The 25,488-nt window shown below is 40.4% G+C and overlaps 2 protein-coding genes across 2 annotated transcripts; one reads left to right on the plus strand and one right to left on the minus strand.

Moving 5' to 3' along the window:
• Positions 1–975: 975 nt before the first annotated feature.
• Positions 976–20,033, plus strand: dhrs11a (dehydrogenase/reductase 11a). Its single transcript, XM_054730921.2, has 7 exons — positions 976–1,457; positions 15,899–16,108; positions 17,355–17,449; positions 18,630–18,759; positions 18,882–18,974; positions 19,053–19,118; positions 19,194–20,033. Exons 1-7 carry the CDS (start codon positions 1,326–1,328, stop codon positions 19,233–19,235), a joined length of 768 nt encoding a protein of 255 aa, XP_054586896.1. The 5' UTR covers positions 976–1,325; the 3' UTR covers positions 19,236–20,033.
• Positions 20,034–20,106: 73 nt separating this feature from the next.
• On the minus strand, positions 20,107–25,407 carry LOC139072267 (sodium- and chloride-dependent GABA transporter 1-like). Its single transcript, XM_070555930.1, has 8 exons — positions 23,705–25,407; positions 23,485–23,609; positions 22,543–22,655; positions 22,325–22,465; positions 22,153–22,252; positions 21,583–21,683; positions 21,235–21,402; positions 20,107–21,161 (listed from the first exon to the last, which is right to left on the minus strand). The coding sequence occupies exons 1-8, from the start codon at positions 23,740–23,742 to the stop codon at positions 21,012–21,014; spliced, it is 936 nt and encodes a 311-aa protein (XP_070412031.1). The 5' UTR covers positions 23,743–25,407; the 3' UTR covers positions 20,107–21,011.
• Between the last annotated feature and the right edge of the window lie 81 nt (positions 25,408–25,488).

A 25,488-nucleotide genomic window follows, 5' to 3' on the forward strand; every position in this document is an offset into this window, starting at 1 on the left:
AATTCTGTAAAAAATTGAATTTTATGTATTGCTACATATCAGTTTAAAAGTGGAGCGTTCATCTGCCACCTCCTCTACGCTGATGACATCAAAGCTGAGTGCTAGGAATTAGAAGAACATTTAGACTGAATATTTATGGTTAAATGTTATTCTACTCCCTGAAGGCAATGTTCCAGACTTTCAGCATGGCTACAGATATATTAGAATCCTACAAGTGATTATTAAGTCTAAATGAGGCTGCATGAAAGTCGTCTGCAAATGAGGCAAAATCCAAGCCAATATGTTGGGCCTATCAGATATCCCACTGGTGCAACTTCCTGGCCAGATGACAAGATAGGAGTCACTGATATGAGGACTAAGCCACTTTATAAAATGAAACTAAACTGATGCACAACAATAAAGAGATAACATGGAAGAGGAACCGGAGGAACTGCCAGAGTAAAGTTCTGCACATGAGCAACTGAGGTTTGTTTCTCGCACGGCAGACAGGACCCAAAATGCCGACTACAACCGACACAGCATGACTCGGGCGTGACCCCCGACAGGACAGCTGAGATGGTGTGTAGAACCCTAGAGCTCCCAGGCCTCTGGTTTAAAGCATGAGCACCCAAACTGAAGGGTGACTTGAGGTGAAATATTAAACCAAGTCTTGCTCATATCTGTTTAAAATTTGTTTTTATTATGCTATTTTATTACATTTTATTATAATTAATCTAATGGTTAATTATTAACCCAAGAAGAGCACTTTGGGCGACATGGAAGTCATAATCATGAGATACTAAGTAAAGTAAGGGTAGAATTTCATAAATATTCAATAGTTTTACTTAATATCATAATTTATTGTTAACGATAAAGTCACAATTATGAGATACTATATCAATTATAATTATGGTTTATTATTTATTATCTCATAATAATTTTGACCTAGAGAGTATTATAGATTTGCATTGGTTAGTAGGAAAGGTGCTTTGGTGAAATACTAATAATGCCTTTCCGTATTGTAGTAGCTGTTTATCACCAGCAGGTGGCGCTATAAAACCACACGCAGTCAGTGGTTCGTAGAGAAAGTGGGAGGTGAAGCGAACGGAACATTCAAACGCTGCCGCCGGACCTTTCATATTTCGGCCCAAGGAGCGCGTGGGTCGGTCAGTACACTGGATGTTAGAAGCTGGGACAGACTTGAAACCTCTGGGACGGGTGCAATCCACAATTTAAATACTGCACGCAACAGTGATATATTTGAAGAAAAGAGACTTAAGCTAGGCTGGCAAGGACATCATCACGGGAGCCGCTGAATCGAAACGTTACCGGTGAAAGAGGTTGAGATGGAGCGGTGGAAAGGCAGAGTGGCCCTGGTGACCGGAGCCTCGGTTGGGATTGGAGCAGCTGTAACTCGGGCTCTGGTCCAACACGGAATGAGGGTTGTGGGCTGTGCCCGGAATGTCGACAAAATTGAGGTGGGACATTTTTTATGGTAATGACATTTATTGGGTAACAATCACACCGGTTCGCCTGCTAACATTAGCTGTTACAGTTGGAGCTAAAGACCTTTAGCCCAGTGTGTTACAGCTAGTTATAGAGTCGCGGTTTTATTCAGATTTATCGCCAAACAGTCCCATGTCTTCGTTTATATATTCTGCGAGGTTCAATATGGTGAATACACATCAAAGAATGAAAATACTCAATTAAACCAATAGTTTTAAATATAAATTTAATAATAATCACAAACAAATTAAAATAGCTAAAAGCCGATTAGCTAGTTTTGCTAATGCTTGAAATTTAAATGTGAATAATGCCACACGTTTCCAAAAAGTAAATGAGGTGATAGTAATGCCTGCGTCTTTAATGTTGTAAATGCTGAGTAGGTGCACACATACCCATCGCAGATGATCAAGAGAATAGATGCTGATCTGGTAAATCAACTCAAAAGTTTATTTTACCACAGGGAATATTTATTTTGTGGTGTTACAAATTCACTGGCTCACATTTTAAGCACAGGCATCATTAGTAATAAAGAATTCACCACACCTGTTAGTAAAATACAGATGTAGTTAATATTAATTAGTTCCTCCCTGTTGTGATTTGATTAGAAGCGTGTGTTAGTTTGGCACCACTGTTGAATCTGTAAGCTTACAGCTGTAACCAGCCACTACTTATAATAAAGGAGAATGTGTGGAAATGTGTCAGGATCAGGGTGATGGCATGTCAGCTGGAGGGCAGAGGACTGCCCAGCTTCACTAAACTCAAAGGAATTGCACCTTGTTCGTCTTCTGAGCCAATAATTAATCCTCTCCCTCAACGCCTTAGTGATTCCATCATTGTGCTGTTGCAAGTCTAAATCATTCACATTTTAACACCCCATTATTTGAATAATGTTTGTTTTCCCTTATGCTATTTGGCCCTGCGTTGAAATTACAATTGTTACAGCTTAATTTTATATTATAAAAGTATTTGGAACCAAGTTGTAAAGAGTATTTTAAATATTGTTCACAGTTGATGTCACAAGCTTTTGTGCCTCAAAAAAAGGGGTTATCCATATGATACCATGTTGCATCAGACACACAAAGACTTACACTGACCCATTGTCCCTCAGCAGATGACAGGATGAGTTGGAGAGGAGCTAGATTAGATCTTAACTCAGCATGTGTCATTTTGCTTCAGCCTGCTCAACAACACAGTCACAACTAGGGATGTGTATTGGTGAAATTCTGGCGATACGATACATGTCACGATACAGGGAGACAATAAGATACGTCACGATATATTGCAATACATTCAGCCAGACGATATTAGCGATTTTGTTAGACTGAAATTATTGTAGGAATAAACAGTCCAAACTGATAAGTAACATGTCTAACTTGAGGTATCCGAACCATAATAGAGAGATTTACATTTCAGTAGTGAAAAGAAAACCCATTGCACACTGCTGCCAACTAGTGGTCAGTGTTAGAATTGCACCAAAAGTAAAGAAAATACACAAATGTTTGCATTTGAATTCTTCCAAAAATTCGATACACGGCTTTTGAATATTGCTATAATATCGTAGGAAAAAATATCGTGATATATTGCCATATCAATATTTTCTTGCATCCCTAGTCACAACTAAGGCTGTCCCGATACAACTTTTTCACTTCCGATACAATACCAATATTGCAGCCTTCAGGATTGACCAATACCGATATCAATCCGATACGACATCAGTACAAATCATGCATACATTTACCTATTTCACAGTGTGGAATGGATGAAAGGCTTGATCAAGTGATTTTACTCAATCAAAGAAGAGCCAATAACAGTAAGTATGAAAAAAATGACAATTATTTTTTAACTGTTGGTTGCAAAAATGTGAACCTTAACAGATTGCTAATATCAGAGATGTTTCATGCAGTCCGATATAATCCGATACCGTGTTTTTGGGCCGATATCGAATTACTTCCGATATCGATATCTGAACGGGACATCCTAGTCACAACAGCTCCTGCCTCCTCAAAGTTTCTACTTTACACCATAAATGACAGTAAGATGACCTTAATACAAAAATGGAAGTTGTCAGTGACACTTCTGCCTGGTTTCAGAATCAGTTTTAAGTCACCCCCCTCCACGTAAACAAGTAGGACATTGCTCTTGTTAATAAAAAGTCACTTTTCCAGGTTTTTATTCAGAGTTTGTACATTGCTGCTGCATGTTCAGATGTTAATTTTTCTAACTTCTTCAGTTATTTGATGCTTGAAAAAAAACCCATTGATGTATGCAACAGAGTAGATAGCAGACCAGTTATGTATTTTTAAATGATTTATGTCATTTTTAAAGTTTTGATCATATGTCTTGCTTTTAGACATAGCAGGCATTCCATACTATCTCACAGGGGCGGATTAAGGACTGAAGAAGCTCCGGGGCTTAACACACACACACACACACACACACACACACACACACACACACACGCGCGCGTGCACACACACACACATACGTGACACGCACTAGTCATCATATATATTTGTCTTGTACCACATAATTTTTAATCTGAAGCTACATATTAAGCATATTCAGGGCAGAATATTGTTCCTCTTAGTGTTTAGTGTGAGATGATAGTAAATATTCCCTTTCTTTCTCCAACAACTTTACCTGATAGTAAGCTAACTTTAGGCAAACCAGCAGCACAACAAATATTTTCAAATAAGACTCACAAACCTGAGTCAGCACCAGTATCATCAAAGCTGGGGTTCTGTCGCGGTACTTTTGGTCTAAAAACGTCCTTATGTCCATCGTCACTCCTGCGTTTCAGGCAGAGTGTAGAAGAAACCAGGCACTGCAGAAGAAGCCGGCTGTGGAGGCTCAGGCAGGCTGTATACAAACTATTGCTAGCTGCTCCCTTTCTGTTGGACTTTGGTACTGCATGTTACTTCCACGTTTGAGATCCAGGGCTTTTCATTAAAGATTCGGGGCTTGAGCCCAAGTAGCCGGGTCTAACGCCGCCCCTGCTATCTCAGCTACACACACCCTACCCTGTAGTGGCCTACAGAGGATGTGAATTGTGCAAGGGCTCCCTCCATTCATGCTCTGGTCACATGGCCCCTCCTGTCAATAGTTACCTGCAGTAGCTTGTATCAGCTCATCTGTAAATGACTATGGTCAATAAGTTTTACCATTCATAGTATCTAATAAATGTTTGTCACCACTAGCAGTTAACAGTCTGAGAAGACTTCAGATGCTTTTTTAATGAAAACTCACTGAATCACTGGTGTGAAAGAGCTCCATCCTCTGTTGGTCTACATATGATCTCATCACTTGTACAACACTTTGAAAGAGTGTTTGTGAAAAAGCGTGGGACAGAGCCAGTATTGTACTGACACTGCTTTTGTACATTTCATTAGAAGTTTTGCCAAAACTGCTCGGCAGGGAGATGCATGTGTTCGTCCGCCACAGAGCAATCGCTCCCGACTTCCTCCCCGGTTTTTATTACTTACCCCTGGAAGTACAGCTTCCAGACAGTAGTCAGTATTTTCCTGTAGCACTATCCTCTCCTCAGGATAGCAAAGCAAGATATGAGGAACAGAAGAAATGCATTTAAACATTGTAGTCGTTTGTTTTTTGTGTAAACAAAACAGTGAAAAAGTGAACTGGAGACTTGTGGCAGCAGTTTTTGTTTTGTTGTCAGTGAGAATACAGAGTAGGCTGTGTGTGGGGGTGAGTTGGAAGGAGATGTGGTCACCATGGGCTCTGTGCAGGAATGGAGACGACAGGGCCAAGCAGCCAGAGACTCCAGCTCTCATTATTAACTCTTGTGAGACTCTTTAGGAACACGGGAGGAAGCTTATCTGGTCTCTCCTTAGACCTCTCTAACATTCTGGGACACAGATCTGTGTTGTGCTGTAGTATAAACAAAGTTATGGGAGTTTGAACATGATCAGTCACAAGTCTTTGTTTTGAAATGCAAATGTTATTAATGGTGCTGCTGACACACAAGCATCATAGCACCCTTATCGCTAATCACCAGTCTCTTATGATTTACAGCTTGTAGTTGTTGCAGGTGAACTTTCTATAGAAGTCTAATTTCTAATCTGGTTCTTTTTTGGCAATTTAAGAGCTACTGGTCATCTTGGTGATCTTAATGAGCCACTAGCAGCTGCTTTAACATTTCTGTTGATCTTAGTCTTCATTACACTGCCTCTTCCACAGTTTGCACATCAAACTAAAGCATTTAGGCAAGGCAAGGCAGCTTTATTTGTATAGCACATTAATTCAAACCCAAAGGCAATTCAAACTGTGTTACAGAAGCAAGAACAGCAAACACAGTAAATCAAATAAAGAAATGTAGATATTAATTTCAGATTTAACAAACAGATTAAAGGCATAGTCAAAAGGGCAGCAGTTACAGTGCAGAAAGTGCAGCATAAGAAACATTTATTGAAAGGCTAATTAATTCATGAAGGTTTTTAATTTAGATTTAAAAGTTACTAGAGTTGGGGCACATGAGGTCATGAGGAAGCTGATTCCACCTGTGTCCAGCACAGTGACTAAAAGCAGCTTCACCCTGCTTCGTTCTGACCTGAGGTTCTACCAGCTGATTGTTTCCCAAGGATCTGAGAGCCCTGCTGGGCGAATATACTGTAATGACTTTCATGACTTTTGGCCCCATGCCACTGAGGGATTTACAGACTAGTGAAAGCACTTTGAAGTTGATTCTGTAGTTTACTGGTAACCAGTGTAGAGATTTAAGAACAGGAGTGATGTGCTCGGTTCTTTTGGTTCTTGTTAAGACTCTAGCAGCAGCATTATGAATAAGCTACATTTGTTTTACAGCTGTTTTGGGAAGACCAGTTAGAATACCTTTGCAGTAGTCCAGCTTGCTGGAGATGAACACATGAATTAGTTTCTCTAGGTCTTGTTTTGACATGAGACCTCTGAGTCTTGCTAATTGATGGAGATGATAAAATGCAGATCTAGTTACAGCTTTAACGTGACCAGTGAAGTGAAAGTCTGAATCAAAACACCAAGATTTCTTATTCCTTTAGAGCTATGTTGAGAAATAGCATCCATCCTATCCGCCTTATTTCCAAAGACAATAACTTCAGTCTTGTCTTTGTTTAACTGAAGGAAACTTGATTGCATCCTGTCCTTGCTCTAGGCACTGACAGAGTGAATCTAGGGGACCAGATTCATTAGGCGATAGAGCTAGTTAGGTCTGGGTGTCATCTGTATAACTATGGTAGGCAATGTTGTTGTTTATGACCTGGCCCTGGAGGAGCATGTAGAAATTGAAAAGCAGTGGTCCAAATTCGAACCTTGTGGGACACCGCATGTCAGGGTGATTTGCTTTGATTTGTGTTCACCAATGGAAACGACATAACTCCTATCTGCAAGGTTTGACTGGAACCAACTAGGCACTAGAGGTTGTATCAACTAGTCGACTAGTCGGCTTCACTGCTCTGTAGTGACTTTTTATGCCTTTCATAGACTAGTCGCTGTCACGTGATAATGACTGACAAGATGTAGTCCTCAGAAAAGACAGCAGGTGACGAGCCCCCGACGCGCTATGCCACAACGTCGGTATCTGACGCCCGCGGTAAAACGGACATTATACAACAGTTAGTTCAGACCGAGTGATTTGATTGGGCAAGAGACTTTCCAAGAGTGCTGATATTGGACTATAACAGCACTGGGACTGTTTACAAACAGTATCACTCTACTGTGCACAGGCGATCTTACCGTCATTGTAGAAAATGTTTGTGTTGCCTAGCAACAGTCTTGTCTGAGTCTCCGGTTTGTGTTGGGACTATTTGTGTTAGCGGAGCCTGATAAATGATTAAATAAATGAACAAATCATAATCTGTTTTGCTTATTGTTGTTATAAAAATAAAATGAGCAGGTAGAACTGTTGTATAAAAGCAATGTCACACGAGACGAGAGGGAGTGCATTGTTGCTGAATATCAGCACTGGTATGATTATCTACGGCAGTCGGCCTGTGGCCTTGTGTCTACGACTGAATCACACCAGTGCTGATATTCAGCAACAATGTGTGATATTCTCTCGTGTGATATTGCTTAATTTGACCGAATTGTGACGTTTACCCTCTTGCAATTTAACCTTCCCCTCACCCCCATCCTAACCTTAGCTTGTGCATGCAAAGCTCTGATTGTTGACACGCTCCAGACATCTGCGTCCTGAGCAGATTAGGTGTCGCCACCTCAAAAACAAATTTAACACGTGATCATTCATGTCGGCTCATTTCCTTTTATGTTTTCTGTCTTTTATTTGTGCCTGATGCGTTTCGCTGCTGTGGAGCAGAGCGGATCGCCTGTTTCGTTCTCCGGTGACATCACCTCACCGGTGCAGCCGGTGCACACTCCGTTGTTTTTGCGGTCGGTAGATCTTTTAGAACTGCAGTTCAAACTCATGAGGTGAGTATATATGAACCCAGGTAGCAGTTTTTCTTTAGGATTGAGAGGAGATGCAGGAAGATAATAAACAGACAGGACAGAAAAATGGTCAAATAAAAACAAGTTAGTTTTTTTACCTGGTGGTTGCAACAAACAGACACCAATGAAGGTAATCAGAAGTGAGTAACAGAAAATGAAATAATTATTTTAATGTTTAGAGCAGCAGCAACTCTGAGAGGCTGCAGGCGCATCAGTGAGTTTGCGCCGCTGCGCAGGGGGAGGGGGGAGAGGGCTGAAGCAGGGGAACAGTAAAGATGCAGAAACTACCGTTGTTAAAAGAGGTGTGTTTAACTTTGAAAATGTGGGTGCAATTTTAATTATCAAAAACTCCAGCAAACCAACCCGCTTCAGGTGTATGACGCCATCAACGACTAGTCAAAGTCGACTCGATTTTCATTACTTGACTATCGACTTTAAAACAAATTAAGTCGTGCAGCCCCTACTAGGTACTGTGCCTGAAAGTCTCATCCAGTTCATTACTCTATCAAAAAGGATGTTGTGGTTCGCAGTATCAAAAGTTGCACTGAGCTCGAGCATGACTAAAACAATTATTTTGCCTAAATCTGTATTAATATAAATATCATTTAATACTTTAATCAGTGCAGTCTCAGTGCTGTGGTGTTGTCTAAAGCATGACTGAAAACCATCCAGGAGGTTGTTTGTTTTCTTCATAAAGTTTCTAGTTTGGGGCTTTAGATGATTTTTCTGAAAGAAAAAATAAAATCAATAAATGTAATCTTATAGGTTTAATTTTTTTATTTAATTTGTCCTTCGGGCTAGTGGGATTGTCAGTAAGACACCTTTTAAATCACGAGTTACATCTTCATGTGTGGGCATTATCTTCAGGTTAAGGCTCGTGTGAAGGAGATTAGTGAGGCTGCTTCTGAGAGGAGGTTTGCCTCACATAATCAAATTCATCTTTTTATAAATGATACTGATCTGGCCTTAAAGAACTTTAAATCCTATTGTTTAGATTTAGTAATAACGTTAGTTTTAAAATGATAAAGCTTCATTTCTTTGTTATTTGCTTTTCCTGGTTGAATCTGAAGTTTTGAACAAGAGTCTAAATTAAAAGATGTGACAGATCAGATAAATATAGTAGACAACATTTGTGACTACTTCTTGTCAGATGTGTTGGGAGTGACTGCAGAAAGCATTTCCACATTTATTCTTTTCTTGTCAGATTTTATAGCACTGACAGCTGCAAAGGGATACAGCCGCCCTGCAACAATACTAAGAGTATAAACTTCTAGTCAATAATGTTTTTTTATTAACGTATTGCTGAAATAGTACGCCTGTTCGGTTTCTGTTTATTGCAATCTTGTCGAGGCTAAGCAGTTTTATTTGCAGGAGTTAATTTTGAATTAGGACTCAAAGTTCTTGGAAAAGAACCTGCAAGTTTTATTTAAGACATTGGCTGATTTGATTCAACTTGGTGACCATTTTTAAAGCTTAAAAGGTTAAAACAAATCTGTTTCAGATTTTCAGATAGTCCTGTGAACTTGGTCCTTTCAGATTGTGTCACTTTCTATACCTCCAACCTCCCTTTGTTGTTGGGGTTACATTTATTTATTTGTAAATTATGTAATATTTATGTGTGTGCTGTCGTTTTTAGCATTTTAAAGGTCGTTTCCAGTATGAAAAGTGAGGCTGCTTAATTATGGAAATGGTCATAATCACAAATAATCTGCTAAACATAAATCATCACGAGTCTTCAACACAGTTACTCATTAAGCTGGGAAACAGATTGCATTGATTTTTCCTCTTCAGTCAAAAACATCAGGAACATGGTTCTGTGTCTCTTCAAAATAAGAGCATCATGCAAAACGCTTTGCATTACTTTACCAACGGTTTCAGATTTTTCTTAGTTGCAAATGTCAACAGATACCTGTTTTCCCATTTTCTAATTTTGCAAAGCCTGACATATCGATTTGACTAAACTATCTGCTTGATCCATAAGCCACATGAAGAAAACACGGATAGAGTGCTGCTATAAAAGTTGCGAAGAGCTGCTATGGGAGCTCAGATGTCCAAACAGGGAATCTGTTCATGAAATACTTTAAAACATGGACATATATCACTGGGTACTGCAACACAAAGTGTGAGAGGGTCATAATAAAAAATGGAGGCATTTATGATTAATTACAACCCTCAGGTGGAGCTTAAATATCCGTAATTTAGAAGTTATTATAAAAAATAAAAGCATGCTTGCCTTTCTAAATGTGACAAAAGAATTTAACAAACCCGTTTTTATGGATTGATTATCTTTGTGAGCTAAAATCAAAACTGAAATGCACATTTGATAACCTCATCCTGAGCTCGAGTGACCTCAAGTGTCCATGTCCTGCGTCTCCCATGTAGAAAGCTTTCCCACTGACTGCACATTCTCCACTCCAGCTGTGAGCTGACAGCAACATATACCTGACTAACAATCCATTGTGTTTCCATGGATTCAGCCCTCAGGAGAAGTCACATTCACACCAGCATAATTTTAAAAAAAAAAAACGAAAAAATTTGATCACACAAGGATTTTCTCAAAGCAGCAGTCGATATTGGACGTTCGTGTCTTGCTTTTAAATCATGAAAAGCTTTGATGAGGATGAAGAAGAAAACAAATCTGCTCAAAGTGCTTTTCTTACATAATGTTTTTGATACCTGAGATAAGTCTGATGTATCTAGACAGCTCAGTGACCCTTGTGAGCCTTCCCACCTGCACCACCACTGCGCTGTCCTCTCGATGCTTTTCATATTTCAGGCTTCAGGGTTTACTCACACCGACGTCCCCTCTCCTCGTCTCCTGTAGTGGTACAAAGAACACTTCCTGTCCTGTCCCATGCTGTGGAGGAATTTCTGGGATTTATAACCGTGTAATGTAGTGAGATTATATGTATGTTTTTGTATAAGATGCACAGATGTGCATTCTGACGTGGTATCTCACTTATAACGGCGCAGATGTGTGACAGATAGAAATAACAGCCTGTTTTTGTGAAGCGAGGGGGAGCTCAACATTTGAAAACACAAACGTAGAGACGGCACAAGTTCATCGAGTTCAGTATTTTTAGAAACAGGCGAATGAATTCAAACTCATTTCTTCTCTGCTGCAGCAGCAGCAGCCAAACTGGATTTGTTGCATGGTTTTGCTCTGATTTTGGAAGCATTTTTATGTCAGCTTGGAGCTCAAAAGCTGAATACACAAAAGCTTTAGCTGGCACACTTCAAAAGCTTTCCAATTTGGACGATTTCACATCCACACTGTCTCCCTGTGTCTGTTTTCATTGCCCATGGCCTCACATTACCTTTTAAACTCACATTGCAGTGACTCTTTTCTGGTTGTCAGACGTAGCGATGGAGCAGATCAGGTGCACAGTTGATCCAACCTCTCAGATAATAAAGAAACGTAGTGGATGTTGGCTTCTTCAGACTGTTTACACTAAACAGGGGAACTGGAAACGTTTCTACATAGGTGGCTGGGTGACTACGTGAATAAAGGCTTCCTTTTGTACTGTTTTGTCCTTTGTTGAGAACAAAGATCAGCTCCTTTCTAACCTGATTGTTTGTTGCTGTGTCAGGAAGAGTTAATTCCAACCACTCAGGTTCCACCGGCATGTTACACAACACTTGCTCTATCTTTAGACAATCTGCCTTACCAAGCCCTTTCTTCAGATTCACATACATACATCAGCCCTCAAGTACATGTAGTCACAATGCTTTCTACATATGTAAAAGCACAACCAAACCTTTAAATTAACATTCTTAATGTAGGAAGAACAAAGGCCAGTCACTAACGATTGGTGTAATTACTGAACCTTATCGCTGTCTGTGATGAAGCCGTCCTAAAGGGTGCGTTGTAAAACCAACCTGTTCAACCTTTAAACCTTTAAGTGTAGTGTTTCACTTTGAGCAACAGATAATTGCACAACATTGTCTTCTATTGTACAGCCTGCTGTCACCTTTGACCCCAGAAGTCGATGCTGAGTATAACTTGAAATAGCTGTTTTACTCAAGAGGATGAGCTAGTTAGTGAAGCAATCAAAGGGATGGTTCAGCCACTTTAAAACCTGTTTCTGTATAAATGTTATAAATATTTACTCTCATGCTAGGATAGCTTCCTGAACAGCTTCTGTTTAGAGAAATAGAAATGGCATCCTTCAGCTTGTTTGGTGTACATGGATCTCCATATTTTCATACTGGTTCATGTAAAATCCATTTAGAAACCTTGACACAGCTTCCTCGCTTTCATATAAAATTATGATTGTTTCTGCAGAAATGTAAAGAAATGATCATGAAAATGTTCTCTAACTAGATTTCCATGTAAACGATTATATAATGAGAAATAGTAACGGTGTAAATGTTAATGAAGCAATTACATGAATTGCTGTGCTCTGATTTAATGTTCGCTCAACCGTTGTTTTGCACGTAAACTGTTTCCTCTAACTGAGGCTGTTCAGAAAGCTACATACAGACTGGTAATTGTTCATAACTTTTACACTAAACACATTTCAAAAGAGCCCAAATGAGGCTGATGCTACAGTTGCTGTCCATCTTTAGTTGAAAAATCAAAACAAGCTCGCTGAGATCTCTGTTTTCCTTTTTTCTCTTTTCTCACTCTTTTCATGTTTCAAATTTTAAGCACCAACAAAGCCCCTCTCCCTTGTTTCTTCTTTACACTTATTATAAAAACTGGACAACAGCCTCTGAGGATGGAAATCAGTCATGACAACATATTTGTATTTTGGGTCAAAGGGGCTAAATAGATAAAGGGTGAGTGTTCTGTGAAGTTGCATTATCATAGTCTTTTTTTTCTCTCCCCATAACACCTACTGGTGTTCTGAGAGAATAAAGAGGAGACATCGTCTCATAACACAATCCCTCTTTTGTTGGAACTCCTCAGCCGGTTAGGAGACAAATCAAATTTCTCAGCTCTCTCCGCTCATGGCTACTGCCTTGAGCTATCGATCGGTCTCAACACCTAAAGATGGCTGCTTTTAGCACTTTTGTAATCTTTGTTTTTGTCTCTTTGTACGTCTCGGGTGAGCTGTTTTGTTTTTGTGAGTCTCTTTATTCTAGTTCTACATGGGTGGGTGAATGATTGATGAGCAGTGAGTAGGACAGCGACATCTCTTTATTACAGACGCTCTGCGGGAGTTACAGGCTCAGAATAAAATTATGTGACCATTTTTATCTCTTAGACTGTCTTTGTACACAGATCAGTGTATTTTGTGTATCTGAAACATAACAGATAGACTTCCACTTTCATTTAGGGCTGCCACTGATGCTGCTAGCTATTCATGGTAACAGCATGCCTTAGTGTTACTGCTGTGGGCGTGGCCGGCACGAGGGTTGGAACTGACCACACCAGTACAGCTGGTGCCAAAACACACCTACACGCACAAACACACACAGAGATTCACAGCCTGAAACTTCCTGCTGGAGTGAGATTACAGCCGGCTCGCTCTCAGGGTCTCCTCATTGGCCAAATAATTCCTTCTCTCCAACAAAAGGCTGTCCTGACTTCCTCCTTTACTTCACATCCTTTCACACAAAAAACACAAGGCTCTCCATCAGGGTGGCTGATGGCCTGGACCTGCCTGAGCACCTGTCATCAAAGGGATTTTAACCCTCTCAGACTCCAAATAAGTTCTGATAAAAGGATAAACAACAAAGTCCTTCAGGGGTAGTTCAGAGTTAAAAATGCTCATGAAATACTGTATGTATGTGGAGTAACCAGGTAGGTAGGTTTTAACTGTTGCAAATCTGCAACGCCTGCCTCCGGAGGGTTAAAGGGTTTATTTCAAATACTTTTGAAAATGTCAGAGCAGCAGAACCAGTAATCACAACCTCCCAAAACATTTTAAAAAACCCACAAATATCAGAATTTTAATGAAACATTCAAAAAGTACTTATTCTCTGTTACTTTTAGAGTCAACATCAGCAATCAAACATGTCTGAATCAGTGGATTTTGTTCATACTGAGCTATGATTTCATGTTTTAGCAGCTGAGATTCATTTGTCAACAGATCACATGTGATAGCGAACGATTTTCTGTAATTACTTGCCACATAAAAAGTGTTGCAGCACTTAAAACTGGAAGTATGTGTTTCCTATCTTTATAACAGTTTGTATCTGTCAGGAAAGGTTTGGTACCCATCAAAAATAAAGGTGTGGTGATGCCTTCATTTGGCTAATAATAAGAAATAACAAAATAAATATTTATTTCCTGAACAGATAGGTGCATTTACATGTCGAGTCTTCCTAAGAATAGCTTATAATAAGGTAAGATGGCTTGAATTTAATGTATTGAGTAATAATGCAAAATAATAATGGTTAATTGCTTATCCCAGCTTGCTATATTTATTAGAATTGTTTTTACCACGTAAAAAAGGTTAAAATAACACATTCGTTTATTGGTATAGTTAGCTGTTTGAATAAGGCAATAAATAGGTAATTAAAAGGGTTTGAAAGTTAAAGCCTGCCTAGACCCATAGACATGAATTATAATCTACTTAATACTCTAAGGACAACTTTTAAGTGTATTTATAGTAAATTGCACTTTGACATAACCAGTATTTAAACATTAGAGATGCGCTAAAGGATTAACTGGTTAGTAATTAAAACAAGCCGACCCAACTAGCTGAAATGAACAAAATATCCAGCTGGGATGAGTTTTAAAAACAGAATTTTAAAAACTACTAATTTGAGCATAAATGTTGCAGGAAAATTGGCCAGAAGATTAAATGAGATCAGATGACCACATTTGGAACATGACAATTGAGCTCATATGAAACGACCTTACACCTGGAAACCTCTGGAATAAAGAAAAACTCCATGTTTGTGGTAAAACTTTTATGCAACGAAATGTTCTTTAATATTTTGTGGGCGAGGTAGACGCTATCAGGCAGACGGGGTGCTGTGCTATGGCCCCGTCTTCATCACCCACACTGCTTCCTGTTTAAGTGAAACGCTGTGAGAACCATCAGCTGGCCAAGGCAGCTGTGCTGTGCGTGGGGATCGCTGTCAGATTTTATCCCAGCCACAGCGATGGGCGGCTAGCTGACCTGGTTGGAGAGCTGCCTGGCTGACCTGCAGGAAGCTCAGCTCACCTGCTTCCCATCGGCTAGACACTCCTTATCTGGAGTCAGGATTTTATTATTTCAGCTCATTAGGACCAAGGGATAATATCTGTTAACAGGTTTAGAGGTGATTTAACCGTCTCACGCTCAAAATAAGTTTTAATAAAAGGATGAACATCTAAGTCCTTCAGAGGTACTTCTGAGTTAAACAATGCTCATGAAACACGTATGTGGAGTAACCAGGTAGGTTTTAACATTGCAAATCTGCAACGCCTTGAGGGTTAAGGCTCAAAGTTTCTCTTTTTAAAGATAAAAATAATAATAACTGATATAACTCAGTTTGTTTACTTTGTGTCTGTTCCAAGTCTTCTCCATGGTTTCCTCCGGGCCATTTGCTGTTGACTCATTTTAAGGTGTAAATGTTTAACGTATTAACTTTCTTACCCGCTGTAGCTCTGATCAGCATCTGTTTGAACATATAGTTTTCACAGCCTTCATGACCGCAGTGCTAACAGCTACTTCAAGTGTAGCCTGGACCAAAGAAATAATCCATTTAAAATCGTAAAAATTACCAGCAGCTGCAAAATGTAGCAACAGCAGTTTATCATGGAGGAAATTCTGGGCAGAATTTCTATGTACTTTTGCCAAAACTGTGACATAATTTGTGTTCAACTGTAAATCACTGTCAAATTTATTTAGTTGGGTCTATTGAAACCATACTGAACTGCTTTGAGATTCTGGAGAGTTTGCGTGTGTTTTTTTATACCTGTTCAGGAAAGTGTCAATTGTCACTTTTACCCAGAAAAACTTCAAAATGTCTGAAAAATCCCTTTAAAATGTTGTGTTTATGTCCTTTCACAGAGTTTGGTTGGGTTTGTGTTTTACAGAAGCTGGCAGCAGAGTGTCAGAGTGCAGGCTACAGCGGCACACTCATCCCATACAAATGTGACCTGTCTAATGAAGAGGAGATCCTGTCCATGTTCTCAGCCATCAAGACGCTGCACAAGGGAGTGGATGTGTGCATCAACAACGCAGGGCTGGCTCACAACGAACCCTTACTCAGCGGAAAGACAGAGGGCTGGAGGAACATGATTGACGTACGTGAACAACGACACAAAATAAATGTTGGGGTCACAACTTGCTGGAGGGACATTCTGTGTTTAAGCTAGGTGTTCCTCCCGCTCTAAAACAGAAGTACAATCGAGGAGCTGGCTTGGATGGAAATCTTGTGTTTTGTAGAGCTTGTGTTGAAGGATTGAAGTCTGATTGTATGGATGGACACACACACACACACTGCTCGCCTCCTCACACAGAGGCAGCTTCACTGGCTGTGATGAGAAGCCCTGGCACAGCAGCAGCAAACTAATGAAAGCTAGCACTATTTCTCTTCTGGGGACTTAACATTTTGATTCATGGAGCTCTTGACCACAGAAGGTGCCCGGCTCTAAATCTTTGTCTCCAGGGTCCAGCATTTGTGATGCTCACCCATCTGTTGTCATGGCAGCCCACTTGAATCTGTACACCGGTGTATTTTTAGCCTGTGTTTAATCTGTATGCTGACCTTGTTTGGTCACCCCCCTCCATCTTTCTAGCATGCTAGCGCTAACCTGCTGTCTGTCAGTGTCACTACGAGAGGAGCTTAGAGGCCAAAAGCTGGACAGGAACACCAGGTTCACAGGGTTTAACGCGCTGACCTGCAGAACATCAGAACACACGCTGATTCACCAGCTGGGATGGTCATAAGTCATATTTGCATTAAAGTTAAAGGATACACCGGTTCTAGCTCTTGTAGATGCATTTTTGTGCTGTGTAGATTTACACATAGCATTTATAAGCTATGTGATTTATTTATATTAATATTTCTACAGGCGCACAAACATGCACATGTGGTTAAACATAAGCGCTGAATCACCGGCGTGTGGTTGGTTTATTATTACTTACAAAAGATTCTTTGTCAACTGTAAAAAAACAGGAGTACAATGTAAACACAAGGATTTGTGTTTAATCAGCACTGAACAGTTCCTACTGGAGGCTCCACTGAACCGGCAACTAAGACCAGCACATCTGTGGGCTGTGGCCTTTCCATCAACTTTTATATAATACATTTATGACGTAATTACAAACAAATTGCAGAATTTCATTTAAGGCTCAAAGTTAATTTCATCTCCATTTTTATGCAGTTCTTCCATATTTGATTTGCAACTTGATCATCGTTCGTCCCAGTGTTATTGAGTTACAGAAACTAAATTCAGAAAATTCCAGAGAGGCTTTCGAACGCGCTCTGTGCCTGTGCAACTATTTTGAGAAAGAATTTGTTCTGAATTTTTTTCCTTTCTTCTGCAGGTGAATGTCTTAGCCCTGTCCATCTGCACCCGTGAGGCCTACAAATCAATGAAGGAGAGGAATGTGGATGATGGCCACATCATTAACATTAATAGGTAAGCTGTTCAAGTCATCTATAAATCTAAGAACAGTGTAGCATTTGTTCAAGGTTGGTCCACTCCATACCTTGGCTCATACAGTTTTAAATAACTGAGAGGGTTGTGAAAGTAGTTAATAAATTCCTTTTCTGTAATGCCGTTGTGGCTAAACAACTCACAGCTGCTCTTGATGAACATAACATCTATGATAGTTTCTAGTCGGGTCTTTGTAGAGCTCATTCCACTGAAACAGCTCTTCTAGGGTCTCTAATGACCTCCTGACTCACAGAGATGCAGGGGACTGTTCTGTTTGGTCCTGCTGGATTGAGCTTCCTTGATCTGCGGTCACCATCGTTAATGGTGAAATGCTGCAACGAGCTAGCTTTTGTATATGCATGAGATCCACAAGGCACTTTGCATTGACATTTATGGCAGAAAGTGGGTGTGTTGAGGGCGGAATGTGATCAACAAACACCTGAGAACCTTTCTAGGAAGTTTGTGATTCATAAAGCTGAGATTGCGTGATGCTGTGCGTACTCCATGTTTTATAGGTCACAAACCTACTTGGCATAAGTACTTTTTTTTTTTTTTTTTTTTTTGCTGAGCTTAAGTTTTAGTAAGAATTCTACGCAATGTTTTATAAATGAGACCCCAGGTCTTTAGGTCCTTACATGGACATTCACCATCATACACTGGTGGTCTTCTCAGTCCCTACACCCCCAGCAGGTCCCTGAGGTCCAGTGACCAAAGTCTACTGGTTGTGCAGCGCACCAGGCTAAAGGTCAAAGGTGACAAATCATCTGCTGCTGTGGCCCCCAGACTCTGGAACTCTCTCCCCCTGAGCCTGAGATCAGTGGACTCAGTGGTCTCCTTTAAAAAGCAGCTGAAGACTCACCTGTTGAAGCTGGCTTTGGTGTGACCTTCGTCACCACCCTCTCCTTATTCTGCTCTTGTTCTGCCTTTCCCGTGATCCACTGATTTCCCTCTTTCCTGTTCATTTTCTCTCTCCCTTTCCTTACATATTTTTTCTTTTCTTCTTTTAAACATATTTATTATCGTGTTTGAAACCTTTTTAGACTTAATTTGTTTTTGTTTTTGTGGAGCGCCTCGTGATTTTTATCTTGAGAGGCGCTATATAAAAGATCGTTTTCTTTCTTTTCATATTTTTCTTGCTTTTCTCTCCCTCGTCTGGCTGCAGCATGGGCGGGCACCGAGTTGTGGCGAGCGCTGATGAACATTTTTACTGTGCCACCAAATATGCCGTGACCGCTTTGACTGAGGGGATAAGGCAAGAGCTTCGAGAAGCTAACACTCACATCAGAGCCACCGTAAGTCAACTGATGACAGACATCTAGGTTGCCAGTAGAAAACCCCACGACACCTCAGAGGTGTCAGTGTCATCAGTTTTCTATGAGGAACTGCTCAGATAACGCTTGGTTTGTCCCGACAGTGTATATCTCCTGGAATAGTAGAGACTGAGTTTGCCTTTCGACATCACAACAGTGATCCAGAGAAAGCAGCAGCAGTGTATGAGAGCATGAAAGTAAGCATTTGTGTAATTTGTTCAGAGCAAATTGTTAAATTTGCAAAATGTTCTAATAACAAATTTATTTTTTTTTAGTGTTTAAAAGCAGAAGATGTAGCCAGCGCTGTGACATTTGTCCTCAGCGCCCCTCCTCACGTTCAGGTACATTCTCATTGTGCTCCAAGCCATAGATGATGGTTAGGTTGTGTATTAATCTGCATTTTTGTTTCTCACCAGATTGGAGATGTGCAGATGAGGCCAGTAGAGCAGGTGTCATAGCGGTGATACTGGAAGCTGCAGCTCGAGCAGAGGTACAGACAGCCACCGTGACTCCTTAGCGGCCTCTGCTGGCGATGCATGTTGGGAGGGAGGTGGGGTGGGGGTTGGGTTGGGTTGGGTCTGCAGGGGCGTGACCAAGGAGAAGGAGCCTTAAAGTGGCTGTGCAGGGAAATGACAGGCTTGGACTCTATAAACCACTGCAACAATACTACTGAATGCAGCAGCGCGGAGCTCCCGAAGGAAGCCAAACGGCAACAGGAACAAACGGGGCCGAGCTGCTGTGATCGTCCATCACCTCAGACAGAAGACTGGCTTTTGCACAAATGTACCGTTTATTTGTAGGTCACATGACACATCATTCACACGTATTTGAAGGAATAATTGTTTTAAGTAAACTTTTTAAAAGTAAATATCTTAACTTATAATTCTACATAGCTGCAGTCTTACATGAGCTAATTGTAGACAATGTTATGTCATACCTACTGTGAATAATCAACAACACTCAGCCCTTCCTGCTCCATTATTAACTATAGGATTCCACAAAGATCTGTTTTCCTCGTCTGAACTGATAAACCCTTTAAAGGAGGGCCGGGGTCATTTTTAAACACGTGTCCTAGTCTTTTAGGCACCAGGGTTTCTACAGTCCACCTTTCTGCCTTTTTTGTTCTGCACTTTGGATTCACTTTCGAGGAGTTCCCTGAAGTAAATTAGCTCTGTGCACATGTAAACTCTCAAACGTGTTCCTCTCTGTCGAAGTTTCTCATTTATGAATGAATAAATCTTGTTTCCCTGACTTCATTCCTGCTTTGCCTCGTGTGTCTCTCATCTTTTAGTGCTCAGCTGATGATTTCAGGGACGACACAAACTGGTCTTTATGATGAGTTATTTTTTATTACATCTTACATGACATACAGCAGCATGACCCTCGTTCTGATTCGTCCCTATATCAGGTTTATCAGTACTTCCTTGTGTTTGACCTAGAAAATGAGCCAACAATAAATTAATGACTGTTTTAATGGGAGTGTAAGTGCAAAGATGTAGTTTTAACCCCTAACCATTGATATTAATGTTGGTCTTTTTAATTAGAAAAATTTACTTTTAATAAACAGCTGATCTTGTGCATTGATCAGATGTGACCAAAAGATGGCAGTCTTTGCAAAATAAAGACCAAGAATGGAGAAAGTTAAAGGAGCATATGTATTAACCCTTTGATGCATAATGGTCACTACAGTGGACAGGTACTCAAAATTGTTATGTATTTGTTTTTGATATTAAGCACAGCTGTTGAAGACTTTATTGCATTTGAGCCCCTCCATTTGGACTTCAGTAAGCCAAGCCAACATATTTCATGTTCTGAATGCACCCTGTCCACTGAGGTGGACATGTAATAAATTATTTGTAAATTATAAAATTTTACAAAAAATATTTGTTGAAATTTGTTTCATTCACACCTAAAAATGAATGAAAAAAATTGTTAAAAAAATCATGGTTGAAGATTTCATAATTCATGCATCAAAGGGTTAAAATCATGAACAAGAACAGTTCTGAACAACAAATGTTTAAATTAATGCAAATATACATGTCAAAAGACACTCATTCAATTTAAAAACTACCAAATTTAGTCTTCTGCTTTGCAGATTTCCACAATCACAGGAATCATTTTTGTAACATGCTTCTGTTTCATTTCCTCACATAAAGTTTGAGCAAGCTTGACATCAAGCATTAGTTTATGATTAAATTAAATATAATTCGCTGCAAATCATTTGTGCAAACATGTCAGAAGTTTGTCTCAATAGGTTTTTCGGGTAGACTGGTGTTGGAGGTGGTAACAGCTATGGACGGCTGCTCCACTGCTCCTCCCCTTTCATAGTAAGGAGTTTTTGACTTATCGTTCAGTGTGAACGGCGTGATGGACAGCTTCAGTCTCTGTGGAAGACAGGAAATAAAATTAGCTTAATCTAAAGTCAGCATGCAACTAGGCTGTGTAGTTTTACATCACCTGCATGAATGAGCCAGGTAGCACCCACAAGGTGTGAATGGTGCCCAGTGGAATCCAGATGATGGAGGCCAGAGCAATGATCCAGCCAACACCCTGAGCCCAGGGTGGGAAGACATAGTCCTCATAACGAGCTGGTTTGAACTGGATGATGGAAAAAATCAGGATGACCTGAGAGAAGGAGACAGGTTTAACTAACGCAGCTTCAGAGAAGAATAGTGATGCTGAGCTGTGGAAAAAGTATTTTCTCTTTTGGTTTGATGCAAACGTGCAAAAGTAAAGGGTTAAGCATGACAACAACTGTAAGGGAGAAACACTTCCAGGCAGCTTTGTATGAATTATCCAACCTACAGTGATTAGCACAGGATCTACTACTAGCCAGCAAAATCTGAAGAAGATGTTTGGTTTGCTTCCAGTCATCTCCTCGAGGTTGCTTGTGAGTCGTTTCACACCTGCAGAAGGACAAAAACATTAAAATCTTTCACAGTGTGTTCAATGGTGGAGTTAAAGAGCAAGTCACCCCCAAATAAACTTTTTTTGGCTGATAAACTAAATAAACGAGTGTCTAATCGTGCTGCAGACACGTGTCGTCAATAATTTGGCACTTCAGTGCATCTTAGTTAAAATATAAATATTCTGCCTAAAACTGGCAGTGTTGTGCCGTTGTCAGGTAAAAACTCTGCACTGTATTTTAATTTAAATCTGCCACCGCTATTGGCTAAGAAGTATGCTATGATGTAAACTGGTACATTATGATGTCACAATGCTGTCGTGAGCCTGAGTGTGTGTGTATTTGTTAGCGGCTCCGCCCTCTCGGTCTGCCAGGCAACAGCATTTGTTGCATTTTTCAAACATGAAGTGGAAGTGGAGTTAGACTCTGGTAGGGGTTGACTTGCTCTTTAAGGTAAACAAACATCTCACCGTAACTCCAACAGATGGCAATGATCTCAAAGAACGCAAGGAACATGATGGACACGATGGCCGTGTAATGGTCCATCAGCTGGAAGACGTAGATTCCTACCTGGAAGAAGACATGCTCTTGATGATTTTGTTATTTAGTCATCGTTCGGTTCCAGTGAGTTGCAGCAAATACCTGCATGACACAAGGGATTCCCAGCAGGAGGGTCACACCGCAGATGGCAAGAACAAAAAATTCCTTCCTCTTGAAAACTTTAATCAGATGTTGATAGAACTCATCCATGAGACTCGTCACCATCACTTCAACCATTGCAAACTGACACAAACCAACATAGATCTTTAGTTTTGTTATTTTATTTTTTGAGACCTTTGCTCAGATTCTCTGATTTCTACCTCACTGTCCAGCCCCAGGCACAGCAGCATGAAGAAAAACATGACCGCCCACAGCTGAGACACTGGCATGTTGGCAAAGGCCTGTGGGTAAACAACAAAAACCAGTCCTGGACCTAGAACACACACAGCAAAAGCAAAACATTGATGATAAAAGCTCTTTTAGCTCTTAAGAAGCCTAAATCTGATCATCTAAAGGCTAAAGGCATCACTTGTGGAACAGTTAGGTTGGGCAGGAAATATTTTAGTAATCCACAGAAATTATGGTGTAATGAGAAACTGATGATGGTGTCAAAAATCCTTCTGAGCCACAAAAAAATGGGATTTCTTCATTTAAAAACATGCAAAAATTATTTTATGGTTATTTTTCTATTTGTTCAGCCCAATAAAGGCCTGAATTAAACACATCAATAAAAAATTGAGAACAAAAAATGTTGAAAACTGCTGATATACATAAGCAACCTGCTGGAGAGATAAAAGTGCAACATAGAAATGCCAGAGGGCCTCACAAAATCCCTCCGAGGGCCACAAATGCCCTCCAGGCTGCACTTCAGACATGCATGGTCTACAGAATAAAACGGTTTATGTGAATATAATTTTATGAGACTGTCATTAATTTTGTACTAAACTATTTTTCCTGCAGAATTCTTAAGAAATTGCTGCTCAATTTGATCTTAAGTAGCACCAGAGCTCTTTCTCTGGGCTGATGCTCTTTAGGAAGTGGTCTAATGGGTAAGATAGTGACTGTTGACATCTTTTAAACCAAATAACACTTTAGAATGGCCAAAAAAACCCTACATGAAACCAATTATACTCTGATATTTGATATGTTGAGCAGATGTTTTCCATCGTCACCCTGCCAGTGCAGAAGTGATTGAATAACATGCACCAGCAAAAAATATGATTATAGAAGAAATTGGATCTAAAATATTGTCTGAACCTTACCATCCACTGCCAACTTGCTGACGGGAATTCCCTGCAGATGAGACATGTACCCAAAAGCAGAGAATATGACGAAACCAGCCAGGATGCTGGTTACAGAGTTGATGATGGCTATGCTCAGCGTGTCCCTGCAGGGTGAGAAAATGGTCATTCACATGGCGCTCTGACCACGCCAGTGATCCGACAAAGGTGAATGACTGGGTGAGGGTGAATGGATGATTACTTGAGAACGTTGTTGTTGAAGGAGTTGTAGCTGGACATGGCAAGGAGGGAGCCAAACCCAATCCCAATGGAGTTAAAGATCTGAGCTGCAGCATTTACCCACACCTTCAAAACAGGACCAACAATTTTCAGTAATCTAATTAAGAACCTTTTAGCTTCTGACACATGGCATGACACCAGCAGACACCTATGACCCAAAAACACTCAGATAATACCCAACATACTATTTTTGATCAGTTTGTCACTACAGATTTAATGTATTTTGATAAATACGGTGGAAATGTACTTTTAGTGGGTTTTTTTATTAAGTGAAATTCTGTGACTCGTGTTTGCTCTTGTAAGGCAACTGAACTTCCTCTCTTGTAGCTCGGTGATGTTTTACTTCTCATTCATGAGGCTCATCCTGGCATGAGAATTTCAGGCTTGACAAAGCTGCTCGGATGAGAAGTGAAAAGTCTTCAAGAAACTAAATAAGTCCAGTTGGCTTCATTTGAACCCTTTTGGATAACCATGATTTGGATGAGAACCTTCGCCAGCGCAAAACTCAAGTTCATCAAGGAGGACACCAAAAGACAACAAGCACTCTACAAGAACAGCGGGGAAGGATGAGAAACACATAGAACGTTATCATCTTGTATGGTTTTAGAGTTTCCGAGGACTTTTTTTTTGTATTTTCACCGTGATTTTTAAGGACTGGACCTCCTAACACAAACTGAAATGTATCTTCAGCTCAGTGCCGAGGACGTTCTGATGTCTACTGGTGAAACAAAGAAGAAGCTATGAGCAGATGGCCTGGCACAGAAGAGCCAGTTCATCACGCCAAATCTCAGCAGTCCCATACATCCCAACGACAAGGGGCATTCTATAGAGGACATGAATGTGATCTGACAGTGCGTGTTTCATAAAAATGATAAAAACCTTGGAGGTTTTTCCAGAACCACTCACACCTTGGACAATGTCATCTGAACCAGTCACCATCATTGCTGAATGATTTTGGCCCAAATGACTTAGATGATGACGGAAAGGGTCAGTGACCTCTCGTGACGTTAATGTTCTACTACTTAGGTCTAGAACGTCCGATCTGTGATCTGAACTGGAAAGGCTCATCAAGCAACAAGAGAAGAAATCCACTTGCTTTTCACATTCATGTTTAACTCCTAAGAATTGCCAAGTCATAAATGACAATCTCAGGAGTAAGCAACTCTGATCCCGGAGTGCCACAGTCTGGCATGTTTCAGTTGTTTCCCTGCTCCAGCACACCTCATTTGATGGTTGAATCACCTGTTCAGGAGGTCATCAGGCTCCACAGAAGCCTGTCAGTCATCTACTGATTTAAACCAGGTGTGTTGAGAGACAGAGAAACCTCTAAAAATGTGAGACTTCTCTGCTTCAGTCTGTTACTGGGCTGGGGTCATCTGTTGGGGCCCAATAAGGTTTCATCTGAGATAATCAGTCGTGACCTTTTGTTGGGGCCTGACAAGAGTTTAATTGGGCATGGGTGGGGGTGTGACTGGGGGTGTGTGATTTTAATCAATCAAACGTATCGATTAAAATGTGACAGGAGGAATTCCCTTGTTTCTCTTTTGTGAAAGTATCTCTAAAATGTGGAGGTTTCTCTGCCTCAGCACACCTGATTTTAATTAGCAGGTGATCAACAGGCTTCTGCAGAGCCTGATGACCTGCAGAACATCAGAACACACGCTGATTCACCAGCTGGGATGGTCATAAGTCATATTTGCATTAAAGTTAAAGGATACACCGGTTCTAGCTCTTGTAGATGCATTT

Source organism: Nothobranchius furzeri, chromosome 10 (assembly GCF_043380555.1).
Source record: "Nothobranchius furzeri strain GRZ-AD chromosome 10, NfurGRZ-RIMD1, whole genome shotgun sequence".
NCBI classification, from domain to species: domain Eukaryota; kingdom Metazoa; phylum Chordata; class Actinopteri; order Cyprinodontiformes; family Nothobranchiidae; genus Nothobranchius; species Nothobranchius furzeri.

Bases quoted from the DNA above. Each gene is read 5' to 3' on its own strand.
- dhrs11a (XM_054730921.2), top strand. From the start codon at position 1,326: ATGGAGCGGTGGAAAGGCAGAGTGGCCCTGGTGACCGGAGCCTCGGTT. The intron at 18,760-18,881 runs GTAAGTCAACTG...TTGTCCCGACAG, and splicing joins ACACTCACATCAGAGCCACC to TGTATATCTCCTGGAATAGT. The intron at 19,119-19,193 runs GTACATTCTCAT...GTTTCTCACCAG, and splicing joins GCGCCCCTCCTCACGTTCAG to ATTGGAGATGTGCAGATGAG.
- LOC139072267 (XM_070555930.1), bottom strand. From the start codon at position 23,742: ATGTCCAGCTACAACTCCTTCAACAACAACGTTCTCAA. The intron at 23,610-23,704 runs GTAATCATCCAT...CTCACCCTGCAG, and splicing joins TTCAACAACAACGTTCTCAA to GGACACGCTGAGCATAGCCA. The intron at 22,466-22,542 runs GTAGAAATCAGA...GGTTTGTGTCAG, and splicing joins GCCTGGGGCTGGACAGTGAG to TTTGCAATGGTTGAAGTGAT.